Here is a 20,996-nt window from a genome sequence, read left to right as displayed (position 1 = left end):
AAGTTTACTTGCTGGTAGTTATTTATTTGATTAGTGTATCAGTGTGTGCAATGATTTTTGTGTGGGTGACTGAATTTTCTTATTGTGATGTACAGTATGTAATTTGTTCTCAGCCCTCTCTCGCAAAGAAGGTCTTGATCTTAATGAAACTTTCTGACATAAAGCTAAAACTAATTCAATTTAACTCAACTCAGGACTTTTTGACTACTCCTATTTGTAATTGTGTGACTATACTGTTTATACCTTCAGTCCATAATGTTGCAAACTGAGGTTATCATTGCCCAATGTAAACATTGCCTTTTAAAAGTCTGCAGTCATATATGTAGGCTACAAAACAAAACACTGTTGCCTTCCCTATACTTAGGCTACTCACTGTATTATCACTCAAATCCAAAACCATATGTAACATCATCGAATTTCTGTAAGATTGACAGAGAATTTTTTTCCAGAGATATACTTCACATTTACATTAGAAGTACAATTATATACTTACCACACTGTCAACAATAAAACATGTTATTGTCAATAATAAAACAACTCAAAAAGGGGTCATTTGTTTGTGTAAACTGTTTCTCTTTGTTGTGTGTGTTGTGTGTATATCATGCCTTAAATAAAATACAAAATTACAAAAAAGGATTTGTTTGGCAAATTGTTATTCTTGTAGATAGTTAATATAAAAACAAAATAAAATTCTAATTTTTTTTTGCTTTTTTAACTGTTCAGCCGTTTTCCCTCCTCGCGGCTGCGTATATTCTGACGTCATTTTCCCGGGAACACACGATCTGTACAGTCCTATGGTATAGTCAAGCTGCCTTCAACTTCCTTCTCATTACCGCTGAGTTTCCGTCCTCTCAGTGTCGTCATTGACCATTCCTTTGCTATTGGGCCTAGTAACAAAACGCAAAATTTCCGCGCTTTCAGCTCACAAATTGAAGAAGAGTGGCGGGAGCTGTTGTCAATCTGGGGCTGTTGTCAAGAAGTTACATTGATAGGCATTTATAACTTCTTTAGAAACGCACCAGCCGTTGATCATCATCATCAGTAGTCTTGACAGGTTTCACAGTGAGATTAGTCCTACGATTGGGTAAGAACAGCTTTGGCGTGGGACTGTACTGTGTTTACACTGGCGCTCGTTAGCTTGCTGCTTTAGCTCGTTACAAAAGACAGCTAGCCAAAAATAACTTGACATAAACGTTACCGCTGGAATACTGAGGTAAATGGTTATTGTGTTTTATAGAGAAATGTTAAATGTGTAAGTGCAGCAAAGTACGGGATTAGATATCAACATTAACCATGTGTGCACAACTGAAACAGAATCAAGATGCTTAGGAAGACACAATGTAACGTTAGCTTGCTAACTTAGGTTAGTACCTAGGCTAGTTGTGATGCCAACTGTATAAACGTGTTGTGCGAAGTTAGGAGGGGTAACGTTACATTAAGAGTCATGCTAGTTACATGAAGAATGGGCTACAACATGTGCAGTATGGAAGGTTTTTGTTGGTGCTTATTACCAAACACATGGCATCCACTGTATTACCTTTTGCTTTCACTGATTATGACATTAACAACGAAACATGAGTTAATGTAGCAAATGTCATTGCCGCTTTGTCGCTAATACTTTCCTTTTGAACTGCGTCCTGGCAACTTTATTCTCCTCTTAGTATTATTGCCCTTCTTTAGCTTTTTGTTTTTAATTTTACTGCACTTCATCTCATCCGCTGAAAAAAAACCTGTGCTTACAGCACTGTACTTCTTTTACCTATTATTCACAGTCCACAGCCCAGCATATAGAGTTTAAAATCATATGTTCTACATACCAAATATGCCCTGACAGTACAAGGAATAGTAATACAAGCATAGCAACACAATTGCTTCCTTTCTTTCATATGTATAGTAAAGTCTTAGTTGTCTATCAAAGGGTTAGCTCTGTTTGCAGGTGGTAATAAGCTCTTAAACTAGTACAATAGGAATGTGTTTATTTGATAGTTCTGCCTCATTCTTAATATATGTTTGTCTACTACTATCATTAAGGTTTATTGCTATACTATGCACATTGCCTGGTTAACTGAGTTAAGATATTTCTTTCTCTGTAATCATCTTCCCTAATGTACCTTCTGCATCCAATGTTTCTTTCAGGCATGGATTTTAAAAGACGCAATGGTGGCCCTTATATGGGTGGTGCGTCCCAGGCCAAACGGGGTAGAACAGCTGGTGAATGGGAGGACAGTCCATCGCAGTTTGAAGAGGAGTTGTCCATGTTCGAGGAAGCAGAGATGGAGGCAGAAGAGATGGAGGGGCAGGCAGGTCATGATGTTATTCCTGTAGGTAAGTCTTGCATAGAAAAGCACACGATCATAAGTAAAGTGGCAGAAGTAAAATGGTTTTTGTGGTGTAGGAAGAGATTATTGAGTTATGTAAATGAGCTGCAGACCTGTATCAAAGTCTATATGTCACATACTCAGACATATCATTTTCTTAAACAAGCACAACTACACACTATATAAAGAACTCATCTGCCTGTAGAATAATAATCATGTTTATTTTACAGCATGATTTTTTTCATTTTTGGTAAGTAATTTGTGTGGCTGGCTAGCAGCTCTAACAAACCAGTCTGAATGGTTAAATTGGTAATCCAGTCTTGCCTTGAGTAAATTAGGCATGCTTAGCTTGTCAGCTTTGCAACAACCATGAATATGGATCGTTTGTTTGCATTGTGACTAATGCAATGGTGTGCTCACAATAAGTGGCAAATGTGAAACTATTGTTCCAGGCAATTACCCTTCAATTTCTGACTTTACTTAAACAGTTCATGTCTATACCCATTAAGCTAATAAATAATGCACTTTGTTTCACTTCTGTCTTACCACCTTGTTGCTTTAGGTGACCTCTTCTCAGCAGACCTTAACCCTCGTTGGCGGCGGCCTCATGCCCCTTCACTGGACCCATCATCTGATACTTTGGTGTTTCAGCAGATTGATCTTGACTATTATTTAGGTAATTATCAAATTTTTTTAATTTATTTTTTGGGGCTTTTTCCCTTTTATTAGATAGTGACAGTGGATAGACAGGATAGGTGGGAGAGATGGGGGATGACATGCAGCAAAGGAACACTTGAACCTGGGCCGCTGCAAAGGACTCAGCTTACATGGGGCGCACGCTCTTACTGGGTTAACTTAGTTATTTTGGCTTCTTTGTTGTTTGGATCTAAATAAGAGTGTAGAACACATTCCAACTGCTCAAATGCATTTGCTGTATGTAATTAGAAATGGTATCTAAGTTGCTTTCCACTTTTCTGTTATGCAGGGGCAACAGTGGCTGGCATGCCTGGCCAGTCACAGGGAAAAGTCCCAATCATTCGAATGTTTGGGGTGACAGACAGTGGCAATAGTGTGTGTTGCCACATCCATGGTTTTGCACCTTACTTCTATGTTCCTGCACCAAGCGGTGAGTAGTATTATTTTGTCAATACATATAATTCTTCAATATAAATATTATTGTGACACTAGCAAAGTAGTTTTCAGTTGGTTACTATTAAAATTCTCTCAGAACACATTTCTGTCTTTGGGGCATGACACTTTTCTGAATGATTTCAGCTGTGTGTTATGTTAACCTTTTTTTCTGCCTGCTCTGAAAAGGGTTCACATCTGATTACCTGGGTGAATTTAAAAGAGAGTTGAACTCTGTTGTCCTGAAGGACATGCGATCCAATAAGGACAACATCTCTGTCACAGTGTTGGCTGTGGACATTACCCGCAAAGAGAGTGAGTACAAGCGATGTGCAAATGCTCATGTGCGTTTGTTCACTGAATATAAGTGTAATTCTCTTTGATCACATTTTTTGTGAACAGAGAAGGCTGATCCTACTTGCAAATCATTTGATGATACATGTACTTGCAAAGTGTCTATGCTTTAATCATAATTCTTGGACTTAAACTTATTTTTTTATTTTTTCATGCAGGCATGTATGGTTACCATGGAAAACGCAGTCTGGATTTTTTGCGGATAACAATGGCGATGCCTCGTCTCATCGCCCCAGCAAAGAGACTGCTGGAGCAGGGCTTCAAGTTTGGACCTTTCCCCATCCAGGTTTACCAATCCTTTGAGGCCAACATAGATTTTGAGATAAGGTGGGTGTGGGGGTGTGTGTGTGTGTGTGTGTGTGTGTGTGTGTGTGTAAAGATTACATGGAAGTATTGAGGTTCTTTTTGCAAATTATTTTGTGATTGGCTTTGTCATCGAAAGGCATGGCATTGTGTGGAATTTTAAGATGTAATTATTTAGAGTGTGAAAAGGTTGTGACAATAGACATGACATTTATGTCTAAATTTAATTGTGTGCTCATAACTCACGCAATGAGCACAGAAGAAGGAAAAGGCAACAGTTAAGACTAGAGACAATCATCAATTCAGCTGCATGAGACTGAACACAGACTGTTTTCTTGGCTCATGTGAGCAGACAAATTATTGTGGACTTGCCACACTGATATATCTGGCTACCTGCCTGTGTTGGCTGCTAGCTTAATGCAACCTGTGGTGCATGCAAGATAACTAAAGAAAACAGAAACGTGGTGAGATGCATCTAATATTTGTGTGTTGTTATTTCTGTTATGAGATGTATGTACCTCAGAATATATTCATTCAAGATTTATTTATTTGTGAAGTTAAACATGGTGTTTGTTCATGCTTTTGTCAGGCTAAACATGCTGTTCACAGTTTTTAATCCTCCTGAGTAATTTCATAGCCATATTCCTATATTGTTGGGTTGTTATATTTATTATATTTGTCTGCTGACGTGTACATATGCATGGGCAACATGGACATCTCACTAATTTTATTCATGAAAATGTAGCTCTAGGTCATGAAGACGTCAGGGGAATTTGTTGCAACTAAAGATGTTAGTTTTTGTAAATGGATTTCTCACAAACTGATGACTAAAAGCAACACTAAAGCTGTATTTTTCAGCTTAATGATCCTCTCTGTGTTGCCAGGTTTATGGTGGACAGTGATGTGGTGGGATGCTGCTGGATTGAACTTCCCAAAAGCAAGTACAGAGTGCGTGAAGAGAAGAGCATGGGGGGCACGGATGCTCGGTACCCAGGCAAGGTAGGTCGAGTTCACATCTTACGGGGAGTGCCACTGCCTTCGTATAAAATTAGTTCCGCAGGCTTTTTTACCAACGGTGTTCATGAATTTTCTCCCCTGTTTTTGTCCTTCAGGAGTCATTGTGTCAGTATGAGGTGGATGTGGGATGGACAGATTTGATAAGACACCCTGCAGAAGGAGATTGGCAAAGGATCGCACCGCTCAGGGTCCTCAGCTTTGACATTGAGTGTGCAGGAAGAAAAGGTGGGTTTCTTTCTCGCTCATATTCTTACTAAACAGCATGCAAACTATTACCCTAACCTACTTTTTGTCTATGAGGTCTGATCACACTTGATGAACCAGATGCAGAGTTTGACTCTGGTGTCAACTCTTTTCTTTCCAGGAATCTTCCCAGAAGCAGACAAAGACCCTGTGATTCAGATAGCATCTATGGTGCAGCGGCAGGGTGAGACAGAGCCCTTCATTCGCACTGTGTTCACTCTCCAGTCCTGCGCCAGCATCGTGGGCTCTCAGATATTGTGCTTTACACAGGAGAAACAGCTACTGCAGGTATACACACTGGCTTCAGTAAGACACTGAAAAACATTAATATTTGGACATGTTTTCCTTGTTCCCTTTTTTTTAATGTTTTGTTGATCATCCATGCCATTGTGTTTCTGTTTACATCTCTGTGAGCAGAGCTGGGCGGAGTTTTTGAGGACGGTGGACCCAGACATCATCACTGGATACAACATCCAAAACTTTGACTTTCCCTACTTGATCGACAGGGCAGCTGCTTTAAAGGTTAGATGGAGCCACATTTATCTACTACTTCCATGCAATACCAAGGCCTAAAATCACCAGATTAAGAGTACTGCATTTAAATACTTAAGCACGGAATAATGTATTTGTAGTAGAAATACTTCAGATTTCCCCTTTCCATTTGGTGTAAGACATTCCTGTTTCCCCCTTTTTACTCAAAAAAAGCATGTTCTTTGTGTTCAGGTGAATCTCTTTCCTTACCTCGGCCGAGTGCGAGGCATCAAGTCAGTCTTGCGAGAACTAAACTTCCAGAGCAAGCAGATGGGCCGCAGAGAGAACAAGACCATTAACATGGAGGGCCGGGTTCAGTTTGATCTCCTGCAGGTCAGCTTCGATGGCAGCAACAGCAGTCATCACTTTAACATTATTTAAGTTACTACACACTTAGTGTGTATTGCATTGCTTGTGTAAACGCATTTTCAGGAAAAGACACTGCACACAGTCTGATTGGTGTGTTTCTCTCAGGTTCTTCTCAGGGACTATAAACTGCGCTCGTACACACTGAACGCAGTGAGTTTCCACTTCCTGCAAGAGCAGAAAGAGGATGTGCAGCACTCCATCATCACTGATCTGCAGGTAAAGCACAACCCAGTAACCTTGTTGCATCTGGAAGAGAGCTGGTCATCATTAGGAGCTCTGCAGATTCAAATGGCTTCCCCCTTTTTTTCCTCCAATCACAGAATGGCAATGAACAAACACGTCGTCGTTTGGCTGTCTACTGCCTGAAAGACGCCTACCTCCCACTGCGCTTGCTGCAGAAGCTGATGTGTGTGATTAACTACATGGAGATGGCCAGAGTGACAGGTGTGCCTCTCACCTACCTGCTATCAAGAGGACAGCAAATCAAAGTTGTCTCTCAGCTGCTGCGACAGGTAACAAAGTCAAACACATGAGACATTTACTGTATGCGTAAGTGTGGATTTAAAGATGACAACTGAAAGTGTCTGCATGTTTAGGCCATGAAACAGGACCTGGTCATGCCTGTTGTAAAAGCAGGAGGAGGAGAAGACTACACTGGAGCGACTGTCATTGAGCCAGAGAAAGGGTATGTATATCGGTTGTTTATGTGAGTGTGTGACTCCTCTCTGCTCTTGGTGCTGATGGTTTGGTACGGCAAGCTTCTCATCACCACCTTCTTCTCTGTACAGGTATTACAGCGTCCCTATTGCCACCCTGGATTTCTCCTCCTTGTATCCGTCCATCATGATGGCTCACAATCTGTGCTACACCACCCTGCTGCAGAAAGGCTCAGCAGAGAGACAGAGGTCAGCAGTTCTTTTTAAATGTATGGTTATATTGAAAGTCCACAAGAAATTTGTTTTGGTTTGCTTTGGTTTCCCTAAACATTTTTGTCTTCTTGGATCTGAAAAACGTTTAATGAAATGTATTGCTGAATCGATGCCACTTTCTTACAGTAAGTCTCATGAGCTGAATGGGACTTGTCGTATATGTTTAACCAGCCTACAGGCTTATTTTGGTTGTTAAATTTGACCTGAAACGTATAGACACAATGGCGTGGCATTTCATATCTTCATTCTTCATTGATTTTTTTCTTTCTCAATGGCCAATAAAAGACGTAAATGTTTTTATATCTCATATCAAAAATAATGAGCTAATATCTGAAGCGTTTGTGTCTTCAGCCTCTCACCAGAGGACTTCATCAAGACTCCGACTGGTGATATGTTTGTGAAGAGCTCTGTGAGGAAAGGACTTCTACCTGAGATCCTGGAGAATCTGCTGTCTGCCAGGAAGAGGTTTGAATTTTTTAAATAAATCAAACTGACCTGAACTGGAGTGAAAAGTTACAGTAAGCCATTCTGTAGATGGCTTCAGTCCCACTGTACCTTAAAATGTAACTTGCTGCTAAGCCTAAATATATAAAACAGATGATTTTGCTCTGGTGTGCCCATAAATCAGTCAGACGTGGCTTCCTTCTCAGCTTATCCCATCTGTCCACAGGGCCAAAACAGAGCTAAAGAAGGAGACTGACCCTTTCAAGAGGCAGGTGCTGGACGGCCGACAGCTCGCACTCAAAATCAGCGCAAACTCCGTCTATGGCTTCACAGGTGCTCAGGTGGGCAAGCTGCCCTGCCTAGAGATCTCACAGGTGAGCTCTTGACTCTGTGTCTCATGCTAGTTTTGAAAGTCCAACTGAATTTACATAGATGAAACAGCATACATATCTGCTGTGTAAATCACATGTCATGTGTTCTCCTTTTGAGAAAAAAATCTGAAACCAAAAAGGGGGAAATTGATATATATATTTTTGGTTTCCTGATGACGGCCCCTAGTTTTGCATTAATTCAACGTGATACCATTAGGTATAGCTACACAACACAAGACTCTGAACAACGACCCACATTAGCTTTCCTGCTAGTCTCTTTCTTAGCTAACTAACCTACATAAACACACGTCCTGCGCCTTAGCTGGTTGAGCGAGCGACCAAACGAACAAACAATTCACTGGTGAAAAGTGCACTGCTAACATTAGTTTGCATGCTAGATAGCTAACTAGCTACTCAGCTGCAGCACATTAAACTGCATGTAAATGAAAGTGTCACTTCGGTTTGGTTAGTTGCTGCTGTGGTCCTTACTCTTCAATACAACAACAGGCTGCCATTTAACATATTCAGTGTTTACAATTCTGGCCCAACACAACTGTTTTTCATTTATGCTAAATGATGCTGTCCCCATTTCACTTGTCACTCTTTTCACTGTTCTGCACAGATGTGAAGTCAGGGCACAGACAAAGATGTAGAGCAAAGATAATTGTTGCGATAGAAACCACAGAACAGGTGAAAATCACAAAGAACAGGCTGTGTTTCTTGATGTTTTGTGGAGGGTTTACTTAGTTACACCCTCTGAGAGAGCTAAGAAGATAACTGCTGCCTTCTACATGAGCCATTTTAGGATAAAATGCCTTGGTTAATGGCAAATATTTTCCCCAGACATTAAAAATCATGGTCTGTAATGTGTCTGATGTTTTTGCTTCTTGGCCAATGAAAGTGCATTCTAACAGCACAGATAATTTAGTGAAGAACTTATTCAAATCCTTTTTTTTTCTTTCTCTCATTTAGAGTGTCACAGGTTTTGGAAGACAGATGATCGAGCAAACTAAACAGTTGGTGGAGTCCAAGTACAACATTTCCAATGGTTACCAAGGTGATGCCAAGGTGAGAAATACATGTAGCTACGTCCCACCAATACTGACCCAAACTCCTCTTCTTTTTTTAAACCTTTTTGCTCGTTAACCTTATATGGTAACAAATCAGCTTAGGATAGATTATAAAATACTTTAGTTTTGAGCTGACTAAAAGTATGGAACCTACTATCTGATGTTTTCGATGTACCCCCTTTGTGTAAATGTTGTCTAAATGTTTTTATTTTTATCTTTTAAAGGTAATTTATGGGGACACAGACTCCGTCATGGTTAAGCTTGGAGTTGCTACGGTGAGGGAGGCTATGGATATTGGGACGGAGGCAGCAGAGTGGGTATCGTCCCATTTCACACCGCCCATCAAACTGGAGTTTGAGAAGGTACCATTTCAGTCCACTTGATTTATCAAAGCACTTGTCCCAGTAATTTCATCACCTGTGGAAGTTGTTGATTAAGCTCTTCAGTGTGTATTTGAGAATCGGCTAACTAGTTCATAATGTAAGAGCCATGATTTGGGACCACAGGAGAGTTGAAGCATCCTCCCAGCTAATTGGAGCTCATATCTGTCACTTCCTCAGGTGTACTACCCATACCTGCTGATCAACAAGAAGCGCTACGCTGGCCTCTATTTCTCCGCCAGTGCAGACACACATGAAAAGATGGACTGTAAAGGCATTGAGACTGTCCGCAGAGACAACTGCCCTCTGGTGGCTAACCTCATCAACACCTGTCTGCAGAGAATCCTCATAGACAGGTACGCACACATTCTGCACATAATGCATTATCAATTCATTTAGTTAGAAGTTCTCCGTGATTTCATCCATTTTCATAATTTCATCTTTCATTGTATTTTTAATTTTCAGTTTCAATTTTTGGTGTCCAAAAAGATCTAAACTTATATTCAGATGCTGAATCTTTACCACACTACGAGCGGTTCATTTGTTATGAAAGTAATCACAGCTGATGTGATGTTTCGTCAGGGATCCCCAGGGTGCTGTGGCTCATGCTAAAGAGGTGATCTCAGACCTACTGTGCAACCGTATCGACATCAGCCAGCTTGTCATCACCAAGGAGCTAACACGCACCGCCCAGGAGTATGCTGGCAAACAGGCACACGTGGAGCTGGCTGAGAGGTCTGTGACATCTCCTAGACATCTCATTTCAAATCATACTCCAAGGGAAAATGTTTGTGTGTGTGATATGGGTGAACTGACCCACTAATGACCCACAAATTGATGTTTTACAGGATGAAGAAAAGAGATGCTGGCAGCGCTCCGAACTTGGGAGACCGAGTTCCATACGTCATTATTAAGGCTGCAAAGGGAGTAGCAGCATACATGAAGTCAGAGGTCTGTGGTGTCCTCTTTCACTGTCTGTTAATAATTTGATTTTATTTATCCCCCTTTTCTTATAATGCATACTTAATCCCAAGGATAATCCTCATTCTTCCACATGTCGCTTTAGGACCCGATCTTTGTGCTGGAGAACAACATTCCTATAGACACACAATACTACCTGGAGCAGCAGCTGTCCAAGCCCCTGCTGAGAATATTTGAGCCAATCCTGGGAGAGAGCAAGGCAGAGAACATCCTGCTCAGTAAGTTTACAAACACACACATCATAGTCTTGTTAATACAATGTAGTATTTCTATTAGCTGACACTTGTTTTCCTCACGTATTTGCATATTAGTGAAATGATAAGTTGAGTTAGTTGATTAACACAAAGTTACTTCTAAGATAAAACTTTAAGATACCACTTTGGGCATTTGTCATTATTCTTGATATTTTAAAGCATAACTTTAAAAAAAAAAACGATTCATTAAGTAATCTATAGATTGATCATCAAAACAATCACAGTTCATCTTTCTGTGTGTCATGCAGAAGACTAATGGGTAATATGTAACTTTACTGACATTATAACAAGTGTCAAAGCTGTACAGTTCAGCCAAGAATTCTATAAACTACTCGTGTCCCAAAAGATATAATATAGATTTGCTAGTTATGTTATCTTCTCGAGCTTCGAAACTTAACATTGCTGTTGATTTTCTGGTGTCTTTCAGAGGGAGACCACACACGCTGCAAGACTGTGTTGACCTCGAAGATCGGGGGCCTCATGGCATTTGCTCAGAAGAGAAGCACCTGCATTGGCTGCAAAGCTGTGCTCAAGACGGACGGTGTGTGCCGATTTGTTTTCCTACTTCTCCTACTATCCACCTAATGAGGTTGCTGTAGCTCAGTCAGTAGGGAGTTTAACCTAACCTTTATAACCAAAGTATGGTGGTGGACTGGTAGCTGGAGAGGTGCCAGTTCACCTCCTGGGCACTGCCAAGGTGCTCTTGAGCAAGGCACCAAACCCCCAACTGCTCAGGGCTCCTGTCCATGGGCAGCCCCCTCACTCTGACATCTCTCCATTAGTGCATGTGTATAGGTACTGAGCATGTGTGTGTAATTCAGGCCTGTGTGTAATGTGTATAATAATAATAACGGAGGGAAAACATTGTAATTTCCCTTGCAGGGTTAATAAAGTATAAATTATTATTATTATTATTATTATTATTAGGTTAGGTACTGCATTTTGGGTGGGAGCGGTGTTAAAGAGCTTTATATTTGTGACATCTAACGTGTGTCATTGCAGCGGCTGTGTGCGATTTCTGTAAGAAGAAGGAGTCTGAACTGTACCAAAAAGAGGTAGGCAAAATGCCAGATGACTTCTAAATATGTTGGTTTTCATCACTAACAGGGCTAAGTTTGTTTGATTAAAGTCCCAGCTCTGACTATATTTGAAGAAAAGCTTTAATGTCTTATTTATAATCAATGGTTGTCTTAGAGTTAATCATCATATCGCCTCTGGCGGCTCCTCAGAGCTCAGGGATTTTGATATCAAATGTATTTAAATACATCAAGCAGAACAACTATTTTACTATAAAATTAACTTTAGTTTTTTTTATTATTATTGCTGCTAGTGTGCTGTTCCAGTAAAAACAGAACTGATCAAATTGTTTTTAAGAATTACGGGGTTAATATTTGAAAACATTCCTGATGAGTTTCTAACATTTAGATTGTTAATTACAGATCTTTCACCTCAGCACACTGGAGGAGCGTTTCTCTCGCCTGTGGACTCAGTGTCAGCGTTGTCAGGGCTCCCTCCATGAGGATGTGCTCTGCACCAGGTACATATACAGTACATGTGGACATGCTTATTAGAACTGTTTACTGCAGAATTGTGTCTGAGCACACAATAACACTGTTTTTCCTGACTCTTCTGCAGTCGGGATTGTCCCATCTTTTACATGAGAAAGAAGGTTCAGAAAGATTTGGATGACCAGAGTAAGCTGGTGGATCGTTTTGGATGGTGAGAGGCGCGCACACACACTCAATCCTTATGTGCCTCATTTCAGATGACCATGGACTCACTCTATTTTTCTTTCATGTCTTTGGGTGCTTGTATAAATGCATATATATTACACTATTTCTATGTTTTTCTAATATGACATGACATTTAGTGTTTTTGTAAAATAAAATCAAAAATCAATCTATTTCTTTTGGGCTGTCACATATCATTACTTATTTATAAAACTTCACAATTGTATTGAAAGTGACTAAATGTAAACACAGGATGTTGATCCCCACACCAAACAGTAAGTGTACATGTGCAAAGAGGTTTACGGTGTTGGTACATTCCCTTATCTTAACATCAAAGTAAACCTTTAACATTTTTGGAAATGAAGAAGAACTTCATTGCCATCCTCTTCAGCGGTATTGTCTCAGTCAGACCTCATAAAACAACATCCCTACTAGGGCTGCAACTAACGATTATTTTCATAGTCGATTAATCTGTTGATTATTTTCTCGATTAATCGATTAGTTGTTTGGTCTATAAAATGTTAGAAAATGAGGATCAGTGTTTCCCAAACACCTAAGATGACGTCCTAAAATGTCTTGTTTGGTCCACAACTCAAAGATATTCAGTTTACTGTCACAGAGGGGAGAAGAAACTAGACTATATTCACATTTAACAAGCTAGAATCAAAGAATTTGTACTAAAAATTACTCAAACCGACTAATCGATTATCAAAATAGTTGGCGATTCATTTAAAAGTTGACAACTAATCGATTAATCTTTGCAGCTCTAATCCCTACCTCCACTGATTTGGCACCTCAGAACAAAAACCCTGATTGTCAACTTTTAATGGCACAAACTGGATGTAGTGTTGGTTCTTTCTTCTTGAAAAGACATAAAAGATGAGGTCTCTATTATCAGTAATTACAAGTCAGATCTGGCATAAATGAAGCACATTCTGGAAAACCTCTTACCAGTAAAGATCCACCTTGGATAAATAAAACCGACAAGACATTAAAGCTGAAGACATTTACTTGTTCATTACAGCAGACTGCATTAGAGTTACATAGCTGTCTGTGAGAAACTTGAACATTTTTGAGTTACAATTCAGATAATAAGAGGCATTTGGAAGCTGCTGGTTTAACACCATAGCAAAGTAGGAACCCTTACTAGATGGATTCACTTCTAAGCAGGATGAAACTGAAGTTAGCTCATTAAACTTAGATATAATTTTAGTAAATATGTGGACAGCAGTTTCTTAATGCAGAAGTTTAACTGGGGAACGTGGTTTGTAATGCTACAAAAATAGAAATTTAAAAATCCATGACATTTGGGGTTACAGTAATTATCAAAGGAGACAAACACTGCTATAAAAAAAGATGCCCTAGTGAATATCCTTATCATCCAGCATGATTGGATAACATGACACTGTCACTGTGTCTGAGCTCTGTCTGTTGGAGTTAAACACTGGTTTCAGCATCAGTGTGGTTTAAATGTATGTAGTACCACATAACCACCAACAACACTGACATAAAAACTGCATTGAAAGTGGACTTTGGAATAAAGTGTGACTGTGTGGAACAAACAACAGGGCTGACACTTCAAACAGTAAGTTAATGATGGACATCAGATCTCAACCCATCATTTGACACAGCTCTCCGTCTGCTATTCCTCAGTTCCTAATACAACACTATATTCCTGAGTAAACTTTTTAAATTGCACAAACTAATCCTAAATTCTACAATAAAACAAATAACAGGAAATGAATAAAGTGCACCTAGGAGTCTGGAACACAATTTTGTGGCTTTGTTACTGTGGTGATCCTATCCTGCTACGGCCTTTACATTGACATATGCCCTTTGCGAGAAGAGAAAAAAAAAAAGAAGGATATTGCTGTTGTATTTCAAGCCCCAGAGGACACACTAACCTATGAAAAAACATGTGGGGAAGACGACATTTTTTTCCCCAAACTTTCAAAAAGTTTTAACCAATCATCTGGAAGCAAAGCGTTTTCACAAGTAAACAGTGCCTGAGTCAATATGACACTGTTTCTATGTTATTTGTGGGACTTTGTGAAGTTAGATGTTTACCACGCAAAACGTTCACCTCCCTTAACGTGTTAAGTCCTAGAACCATTTTGGATTTGGACTGAATGCCTCACCTGGTGTGACAGTGCAAAGTGCAGTGACGCACCACTGTGAACACCTGGCCCCCGAAAAGTCAACAGGAGCTGAACAGTCTTTTAAAAACACTGGCTAGACAAAATTAGAATAGAATTAGTAAAAGTTAATTATCTTTACAGTCAAATCCAATATTTCTACCACAGACTGGAATTAAGTTTGCACAAATGCTGACCGTAACCAAAAAAGTCATTTTAAAACTGCAGTTTCTAGTTGTTTGGTCACCGAACAAAACAAACTGAATTCACAGCATTAAACGGACACTGCACATTGGATGAATAAATGGCAAATACTGCAAGTGGAAACTGTGACAGCATTAAAAAAAAAAAAAAGAAAAAAAAAAGGATTTTGCCATGTCTGCTTCCCTGTCTGGAGCTGTGCTGGACATCTCCAACATGACAGAGGAGGTGCAGTGTGTGTGAGCGTGAAACAAGTGCTGTAAGAGATGCGCTGGACTGGTGTGTGTGGTTTGCTATAGTATTGCGCAACGTCTCTGAGTGTTTTTCTTGCTTTTCTTGTTGCTGCGGTTGGTCTCCTTATATCTTCTAATCTCCCGTACCAGTGAATAGAAAGCTTCCTCTACACCCTGCAAGACAGAGAAATATTTTTTACACAACATTAAGATTAAAATGCGTCTAATGATATTTTAGAAGTTTTATTTCAGACATTGATTTGCAGATATTATTTACTCAAACCAGGCTCATGCATGCATCATTGCAAACTGAATACTGGTGTTACTGTCTTTCCTACGTACCTGTCTGGTTTTGGCAGAAGTCTCGACAAATGGTACTCCGTAGCTTCGTGCCAGCTCCTGCGCCTGCCGCGACTCCACCGCGCGGGTACCCAGGTCGCTCTTATTCCCCACCAGCACCATGGGAACGCTGTCACTGTCCTTCACCCTGTTGATCTGCTCTCTGAGGAGGAGACACATGCAACAGCACCTAAGAGACTGAGGCCACCCTACTTTTATCTTTGCAACACCCTCATATTTTCAGTATTGCTTTATGTATTTGGATCAGTTCAAAAATGTGAACCCGACTCTAGTGTACCAACAGCCCCACAGAACTTGTGACCACACTCAGCACATCTATAGATTTGTGGTACAGATACCTACAAGAGCAGTTCCTGCTGATCCGGAAGCAGCCTTTGTAGTACTAGACTGTCTGAACCAGCACAGTACACTATTATATACAGCTGAATTACTAACTGTGCCAAGTGAAACACACACTATTTGAATAGATTATTATTACTATGATTATTATTATTATTCATCCTTTGTCCGCAGTATTGTTTCCACTTTTTTCTTTTGGGATTTATTACTGATCCTGGTCTAAGGTGGTGTGTACTTGCGAGCCACGAAGCATCTTTTACCTGTAGAGGTGAACGTCCTCAAAGGACTTGATGTTGTTGATCGCAAACACACAGAGGAAGCCCTCTCCTGTCCTCATATACTGGTCCCTCATGGCGCTGTACTCCTCCTGACCTGCAGTGTCCAGGATGTCCAACAGACAAGTCTCTCCATCAATCACCACCTGTTTTCTGTAGGAGTCCTGTAACACAGCATTGACATAATCATGCAGACATGACCAAACACGTCTGCCAAGAAGGCAAGGCAGCTTTATTTGAGCACATTTCAGCAACAAGGCAATTCAAAGTGCTTTACGTAAAACATTGAAAAGCAGTTGAAAACTATTAAAAACATTAATTAAAGAGAATATAAAAAAACCCAGCTAAAATAGAATAAGACGGGTATATAAAAAACAATAATGAAAGTAAGAGTGCAGTGTAAGAAATAAACAATTACTTGATTTCAGGTCAGTCTTCAGCCTTGATTTAAAAGAACAGAGTTGCAGCGGACCTGAAGTTTTCTGGGAGTTTGTTCCAGATATGTGGTGCATAAAAACTGAACGCTGCTACTCCATGTTTACTCACGACTCTGGGGGCAGAAAGCCCTGTCCCAGACGACCTGAGAGGTCTGGATGGTTCATAATGTAGCAGCAGATCAGAAATGTATTTTGGCCCTGAACCATTACATTACATTTAGCTGATGCTTTTATCCAAAGCGACTTACAATTGCTATATATGTCAGAGGTCGGACGCCTCTGGAGCAGCTAGGGGTTAAGTGTCTTGCTCAGGGACATGTTGGTTGATGTATCACAGTAGGAATTGAACCCAGATCGCCCACACCAAAGGCATGTGTCATATCCACTGCACCATCACCACCCATTCAGTGCTTTATACACCAACAGTAGTATATTGAAATCAATTCTTTGAGGGACAGGAAACCAGTGTAAAGACCTCAGGGCTGTAGTGATGTAAACCATTTACTTGGTCTTAGTGAGGCCGCGAGCAGCAGTGTTCTGAATCAGATGCAGCTGTCTAATTGATTTTTTAGGGAGACCTGTAAAGACACCGTTACAGTAGTCGAGTCTACTTAAGATGAAAGCATTGACAAGTTTTTTTAAATCCTGCTGAGACACAAGTCATTCAATCCTTGATATATTCTTAAGGTGATATTAGGCTGACTTTGTAATCGTCTTGACGTGGCTTTTGAAATTCAGCTCGGAGTCCATGATTACAACAAGAAATCTCACAATGGATTGCATCATGTTATTTCCTATGGTGTTTTTTTAAAGTCACACTGCTGCGTAGCAACAAGATCTTGCTGAGTGGAGAGTTTGGTAATCAATTTGCAGAAATGTATTTTAACACTGTCTAAAAACCGAGATTTACATCCAACTTGTGTGCACTTTTGGGCAACAATGTGAGAAAAATAAGAGATTGCTCAGCAGTGTTATCACTGTTGATCTGTTAGTGAAAATTATTTGAAAACTAAATGACAGCTTACAGGAGAGCGGTCTGCTTTAATGGGTTGTACCAGGATTTAGTTGAAATGAACATTTAGAGGGTTCTAGCAGTTTTTCACAGGTCTTCCCGTCTGATGGTGCTGTAGATTTGTGACAGCATGTGTTTGCTATGGTACCATTTTTGCATAGTGATGCTTTACTATGCTGCATTTATCATATTGTTTTACTATTTACTTCGCAGATTAAGATTTTAGATACAAACCATATGATTAGTTTATAAAACAAAATAAACTGCCCAGCAGTATATGAAGCAGTTAAAATGAGTTTCAACCTCGACCAGCTGAAAAATGAATAATAATAATAATCCTAAAATGCAATGTATAATGATATGACTCTGACAGGAGCCATTCTCCAGCATAATGAATACATACTATTTAAGTATGTTTCGTTGCCAATACTTTTACAGTTTTAAGGTAAGTTTTTAATGCAGGACTGGAGTATTTTCACGTTTGTATGGCTACATTTACTTAACTTAGTTACTTAGTACATACAAGTGCCCATCCCACGTTGACTTATAAGACACCACTTACTGTTGCACTGGCGAAACATTTAATATAAATATATATAATGTAAAATGTAAATGCAAACAAAGTACTTTGTCCTACCCCTAGCTTTATAAATAAACGATTGCATATAGGTAGTGCTTCTTCTTCCACCACTTCTTACAACATAAAGGAGACATCGTATCCTGTGTATCGGTTAATATCTACTAACACTCCACATATGATTTTGCTGTGATTGTTAAACTATCCAAAATAGTTAAGAATAACTCACATTGTTGTACACATAAAACTGACCATGTAGTTTCGTGGTACACTCTAGATTATGTGTTATTACGTTTAACTGGATCCAGGACACTGTGTGTGTGTGTGTGTGTGTGTGTGTGTCTAATGGGTAGTCTCTCACCTCTATGGTTGGATCATATTCATCTACGAAGTGGTTCTGGATGAGCTGGATGGTGAGAGCGCTCTTCCCCACACCTCCTGCCCCGACCACCACAAGTTTGTACTCGGTCATGCCTGGAAAGGATTAAAACCAGCAGGTAGCCGTGATTTCAGATCGGATTAGCGGAGTATCAGGTGAACATGAACAAATCAAACCCTCTTCCTCCCTACACTGACATGGCGAAGAGACTGACCTAGTTTTAAGTCGTTAACGTTACTTGTATTTATGTTAAGTCTTCCTTATAATGACTGAATCGATACAAATGAGTGCTAGTGGTAGAAGTGGGAACTCTTTAAACGTACTTACCTTTATGTAGTGGTTCTAACACTCTGTGAAATGATAGCTGACTTTACGAATGGATAAATGAGATTAGCTTGCTACATTACGTTAGCCTGAGACGATTTCCTTATTCAAAACACTTGTAGACAAACTTCACGATCTACTCGCAACTTGGTTTCCTCACTAGAATTACGTGTCAAAATATAAACCACAGTTTGTGAAGCTACTAGTCAAAATCTAACTTCATATAATGAATAAATTAAAAGCCTGAATCCGTGCGAGTTCCTATTTAGTCTATCGTGGCTCATTGAAAGTAGAGCGTTATCGCGTTAATCCCCTTCGTCAAACAGCCAATGAACCGACGGCATGCAGACTGATGTCGTAACGGTCCAATCACAATGAAGTTTTACCTTATAGCCACGCCCAAAGATTGAAAATATGTCCAATCATTAACAGGAGTAGCCATAATTGGGCGTGGCCAGATTGTTTCTCTCAACCATAGAAATCAATACTAATGAAAATCAGTAAGGGTATTCATACTCATGTAAGTACTAATTGAATCTTTATTATCAAACAGTTCCAAAGTTTATGAACGTATGCATCACGCAATGCGAATGCATGAATGGAATCATTAAACAGCTCTGCAGTAACTACGATCTTTGTGAATGTTATACCTACATTTTATTGCGAAACTTATCACCGGAAGTGTCAGTATGGTATTGTGTGTGCCTTGACACTGACACCTGGGCGTAGTTAGAACTATATAGAATGAGTGTCCACTGCACTCCAGTGGCCACGGTACGCAACTACAATACTGCATTTAAATTCGTGGCTAATAATGCCCAATAATAATGGTCATTATTAATAACAATACGGTCAAATCATTATTTGTGCGACTATTACAAATAACCAAGTATATTTAAAATCAGGAGTTTGTGTTTACTGCCCTCTAGTGGTCACATGTAGGAACTACAACACTCAATTACATTTGTGGCTAATGCCTTAATGTGGTAAAATGCCTTAATTTAACTAGAAAATGGATTTCCTGCAGAAAATGCTTTTGAAGGCTGAAAAGCTAAATTGCTAAAGCTGAACTGACGTATTGGCATAACTGTGTAAGAAGAAGGTAAAGTAGTGAGAATAGGTGGAAAAGTGTCACATGAAAAATGGTCACAATTAGTATTAATTTCATTTAAATGTTGAATAATACCAACAATATATGAAACAAAAGTGGAAGATGTTAAGGTTTTCTGAAAAGCTGTCACTCCACTGAATTGCTGGTTAAAATGTGTAAGAAGGTGAAGTTGTAAGAAAATGTGGAAATGGTTGTAATTAATATATATTATGTCTTTAAAAAGTTGAATAACACCAACATTGTATGAAAGTTTCTGTAAAAGCTGATGCCAAACTGAATTGCCGGTTTCAGTTTGGATGAATATGTATTCAAAAAGTACGAATAAAATGTACAAGTTGTGTGAAACTCTTAATGAATAAAAGATGTGAAACATTAAGGTTTGAATAGAGTATACATCTGTAAATAAGACTTGAATATGCATGGACAGCAGCTCAAGTAGTATAAATAAGATGAAAAAGTGGGAAAGGGATGAAGGAAGCAATATGAAAAGTAAGAAATGAAAGACACATAGACAGAAAGATATGGATAGAGAGCCCCCGTTTTGACCTGGCATTAAAATCCTGAGTGATCGGATCACAAGTAGATAGCTTTCAGTACAGGAGTAAATGCACTCAGGATGCTTTGAGGACGCATTGCGATCCAGTTATTTAGACCACATTCGGTGGTGGTCTGGCGATATGGACCAGAAATATAAAGTTAAAAAATTGAGAGATTTGCAAAACTGGTACTATGTGGTTTCATCCAGAAATGTCGAAGATGTTTAACAAGGGCTGTCAATGAAGGAATGCTTGTGGCTCTCGTCATTTGGAGGATCACAGAGCCAGATGTCTAATTGCTTATCTGAGGCTATGATGGCTATGAAGTATATTTACATTATAAAAATCTAAAAAAAGTCATAAAAAAGTCCTAGTGTAGTGTGTCGAAAAAAAGGTGATGAAAAGGTCATAGTATAGTATGTCTAAAAAAGTAATAAAAAGTCATAGTGCAGTATGTCGAAAAAGTCATAAAAAGTCATAGAATAGTTTATCGAAAATTGTCAAAAAAGTCATAGTATAGTATGTTGAAAAAGTCATAAAAAAGTCATAGTATAGTATGTTGAAAAACGTCATAGTGCAGTATAGAAGTCATAGAATTGCATGTCAAAAAACACAAAAACGTTATAGTATAGTATCTTGAAAAACTCATAAAAAA

The 20,996-nt window shown here is 39.3% G+C and overlaps 2 protein-coding genes across 3 annotated transcripts; one reads left to right on the top strand and one right to left on the bottom strand.

The window, feature by feature from the left end:
- The first annotated feature begins 845 nt into the window (after positions 1 to 845).
- pold1 (polymerase (DNA directed), delta 1, catalytic subunit) lies at positions 846 to 12,595 on the top strand. 2 transcript variants are annotated; one of them, XM_078268859.1, is made up of 27 exons: positions 846 to 1,084; positions 2,137 to 2,325; positions 2,881 to 2,994; positions 3,304 to 3,444; positions 3,636 to 3,761; positions 3,959 to 4,127; positions 4,988 to 5,102; positions 5,216 to 5,345; positions 5,485 to 5,651; positions 5,781 to 5,885; positions 6,087 to 6,227; positions 6,369 to 6,479; positions 6,584 to 6,775; positions 6,860 to 6,948; positions 7,052 to 7,168; positions 7,544 to 7,657; positions 7,863 to 8,010; positions 8,980 to 9,075; positions 9,302 to 9,439; positions 9,638 to 9,813; positions 10,040 to 10,192; positions 10,306 to 10,408; positions 10,524 to 10,656; positions 11,120 to 11,233; positions 11,695 to 11,747; positions 12,132 to 12,229; positions 12,328 to 12,595. In XM_078268859.1, the coding sequence occupies exons 2-27, from the start codon at positions 2,139 to 2,141 to the stop codon at positions 12,413 to 12,415; spliced, it is 3,318 nt and encodes a 1,105-aa protein (XP_078124985.1). In that variant the 5' UTR covers positions 846 to 1,084; positions 2,137 to 2,138; the 3' UTR covers positions 12,416 to 12,595. The 2 variants fall into 2 exon arrangements, with proteins under 2 accessions (XP_078124985.1, XP_078124986.1); XM_078268860.1 differs by lacking the exon at positions 846 to 1,084 and adding an exon at positions 1,091 to 1,213.
- An 818-nt stretch (positions 12,596 to 13,413) lies between these two features.
- On the bottom strand, positions 13,414 to 19,004 carry LOC144529653 (GTPase KRas). The gene is made up of 5 exons (XM_078268864.1): positions 18,698 to 19,004; positions 18,353 to 18,465; positions 15,951 to 16,129; positions 15,334 to 15,493; positions 13,414 to 15,165 (listed from the first exon to the last, which is right to left on the bottom strand). Exons 2-5 carry the CDS (start codon positions 18,461 to 18,463, stop codon positions 15,052 to 15,054), a joined length of 564 nt encoding a protein of 187 aa, XP_078124990.1. The 5' UTR covers positions 18,464 to 18,465; positions 18,698 to 19,004; the 3' UTR covers positions 13,414 to 15,051.
- Between the last annotated feature and the right edge of the window lie 1,992 nt (positions 19,005 to 20,996).

The sequence above is a fragment of the Sander vitreus genome, chromosome 15, assembly GCF_031162955.1.
Source record: "Sander vitreus isolate 19-12246 chromosome 15, sanVit1, whole genome shotgun sequence".
In the NCBI taxonomy this organism is placed as follows: domain Eukaryota; kingdom Metazoa; phylum Chordata; class Actinopteri; order Perciformes; family Percidae; genus Sander; species Sander vitreus.
Note: the sequence above shows the minus strand (reverse complement) of the source record. Positions and strands in the feature narration are given on the sequence as shown.